Source organism: Nelumbo lutea, chromosome 8 (genome assembly GCF_056320005.1).
Source record: "Nelumbo lutea isolate HS-2025 chromosome 8, American lotus-T2T, whole genome shotgun sequence".
Taxonomy (NCBI): Eukaryota; Viridiplantae; Streptophyta; class Magnoliopsida; order Proteales; family Nelumbonaceae; genus Nelumbo; species Nelumbo lutea.
The window spans coordinates 58,329,509-58,332,395 of NC_142691.1; the positions used below are offsets into that span (position 1 = coordinate 58,329,509).

The 2,887-nt window shown below is 37.4% G+C and overlaps 1 protein-coding gene across 1 annotated transcript; it reads left to right on the forward strand.

Annotated features, from left to right (window-relative positions):
* The first annotated feature begins 598 nt into the window (after positions 1-598).
* On the forward strand, positions 599-1,228 carry LOC148844391 (uncharacterized). Its single transcript, XM_088959549.1, has one exon. It carries the CDS (start codon positions 599-601, stop codon positions 1,226-1,228), a length of 630 nt encoding a protein of 209 aa, XP_088815675.1.
* The last annotated feature ends 1,659 nt before the right edge of the window (positions 1,229-2,887 follow it).

Genomic DNA, 2,887 nt, shown 5'->3' on the forward strand with positions numbered 1-2,887 from the left:
TAGATTTGAATAAATTTAGGAAAGATTACATTTGAATAAAATTAGGAAAGGCATATCCTAGGATTAAGGGAAAGATTTAATCAATCCCTAATTGAGAGAGATTCTAGGAGTAATTGAGAGAGATCCTAGGAGTTTGTCTCTCCTATCTTTTCTTATTTAAGTTGTATGCTCAACATGTTTTATCAACACATTATCAATACAGAAGTATTTCTTCTTCTCTCCCTCTACATTTCTTATTCTTTTCCTCTTTATTTTTCCACATGGTATCAGAGTTTTAGGGTCTGGTCATGAATTTTAAGCCTGCCATGTTTGGCTTTGGTTCAGCCTCTTCGGATGCTACCAGTGGTGTGACATCTTTGGAGGGAGGTATTCAATCAGTGGTCATCTCTCTCTCTCTCTAAGAATTCTCTTCAAATCACCATTCACAAATTGAATGGAAAGTTTTTCTTGAGTGGTCTCAGTCTGTGCGGTTGGTGATCGACGGTAAAGGGAAACTTGACTATTTGAATGGTGAAGTAAAACCGCCAGTCACTGATGATCCAAAGTACAGGCAGTGGCGTTCTGAAATTCTATGGTTACCGCCTGGCTGATCAACTCTATGGATCTTGTGGTTAGAAAACCATTTATGTTTCTGTTGACTGCTCGTGATGTGTGGGAAGCTGTTAGGGAAACCTATTCAGATCTGGACAATCATTCACAAATGTTCGAACTGAATACCCGAATGTGGAAGATGCAGCAAGGTAAGCATGAAGTAAATGCTTATTATAATGAGATGATGGTTGTTTGGCAAGAGCTGGATTTATTTGAAGAAGAATGTGAAAGTCCGAGTGACAGTGCACGGTACAAAAGGAAGATAGAAAGAGGTCGGGTCTTTGTCTTCTTGGCTGGTTTGAATAAAGAACTCAATGAGGTTTGGGGACGTATCTTAGGGCGAAATCCCTTGCCTACTATAAGAGAAGTTTTTTCAGAAGTGCATAGAGAAGAAGCACGGCGGCAAGTGATGTTGAAGAATGTTAATGAAACAAAAACTGAGAATGAAGGGTCTGCTTTTGTGGCCCGAGGTGCAGACGTAGACAGAGATAAACGAGGAAGAAAGCAAAGGCCTTGGTGTGATCATTGTAAAAAGCCATGGCATACTCAAGAAAGCTGCACGGGAAACCAACAGGTTGGAAGAAAAAATCAGATAGTGACAACAATTCAAGGGGAGTTGTCCGCACGCTTCAAGTAAGCAATTCGGATCCAGGGCAGCAATCATCCTCAAAGTATCTTCCTTTCACAAAGGAACAAATAGAGCACTTATATAAAATGTTTCAATCTCAATCATTAAGAAACTCTAACCCATCCTGCTCTCTAGCCTAGTCAGGTAATTTTTTCACTGCAGCCATTGCTTGTACCAAATCTAATGGCTCCTGGATATTAGATTCAGGTGCCACTGATCATATGACCAGCACTTCACAATTCTTCTCTTTATATACACCCTGTGTAGGGAATCAAAAGGTTAAAATTGTAGATGGTTCCTTTGCTACCGTTGCTAGGAAAGGAACTGTGTCTATTTCTCCTTCTCTAAACCTTAAAGATGTTCTACATTTTCCTAACTTATCATACAATCTCTTATCTGTCAACAAACTAACTCTTAATCATAATTGTCGGGTTAATTTTTGGTCTTCTTATTGTGAATTTTAGGATTTAACCTCGGGGAAGATGATTAGGGGTGCTAAACTAGATGGTGGCCTCTACCTCTTTAATAACGGATCAACCTTTGGAAGGCAAGACCGACAGACTTGTTTCAGCTCTAGTAATGTTTGTAGTGACAGTGAAGTTTTGTTATGACATTATTGGTTAGGACATCCTAGCTTTCAATATTTAAAGCATCTATTTCCCAAGTTATTCATGAATAAAAATCATTCGTGTTTTAAGTGTGAATCTTGTGAATTAGCAAAACATCATCGTGCTGTTTTTCCGTCCCAACCATATAAAAAATCAAAACCATTTATCATGATTCACAGTGATGTTTGGGGTCCTTCTAGAATAACAACTCTTTTTGGAAAACGTTGGTTCATTACTTTTATTGATGATCATACTAGGGTCACCTGGGTTTTCCTTTTAAAAGAGAAATCATATGCTGAAACTGTGTTTAAAACTTTCTATAACATGGTTCAAACACAATTTCAGACTCAGATTAAAATTTTTTGAAGTGATAATGAAAAGGAATTTTTTAACAATGTGTTAGGGAATTTTTTTGCTGAGAAAGGAATTGTACACAAAAGTTCGTGTAATAATACACCACAACAAAATGGGGTGGCTGAAAGGAAAAACAAGCATCTCCTTGAAGTTGCTTGAGCCCTAAGTTTTCAAACTAAGGTTCATAAGTATATTTGGGGAGAAGTCGTTTTAACAGCCACTTATTTGATTAACAGGCTGCCTACACGAATTTTGGATTTTAAAACACCCATACAGGTTTTCATTGACTGTTTTCCAAACTCTCGGCTAGTGACAAACATTCCCTTAAAAATTTTTGGAAGTGTGGCCTTTGTTCATAATCATGATCCTAAACGTTCAAAACTTGATCCAAAAGCACATAAATGTATTTTTGTAGGCTATCCCACTAATCAAAGAGTTTACAAATGTTGTGATCCAGTTTTGAAAATGATGTTTGTGACTATGGATGTCACATTCTTTGAATGAACCTCCTACTACATACACTCCCATCTTCAGGGGGAGAGCAACACTAGTGAAGATGGTCTTTTAGATGGTTCTGATTTAATGTTTGAATTTGTCCATAATGATGTTCCTCACAACCGGTCACCGAAAGAAAGTAAGGCAAAAAATACAAAATCAGTGGAAACAAATGAATTAAATATTGAAAATGAACAACCTTTGGTGATGC

Bases quoted from the DNA above. Each gene is read 5' to 3' on its own strand.
- LOC148844391 (XM_088959549.1), top strand. From the start codon at position 599: ATGGATCTTGTGGTTAGAAAACCATTTATGTTTCTGTTGACTGCTCGT.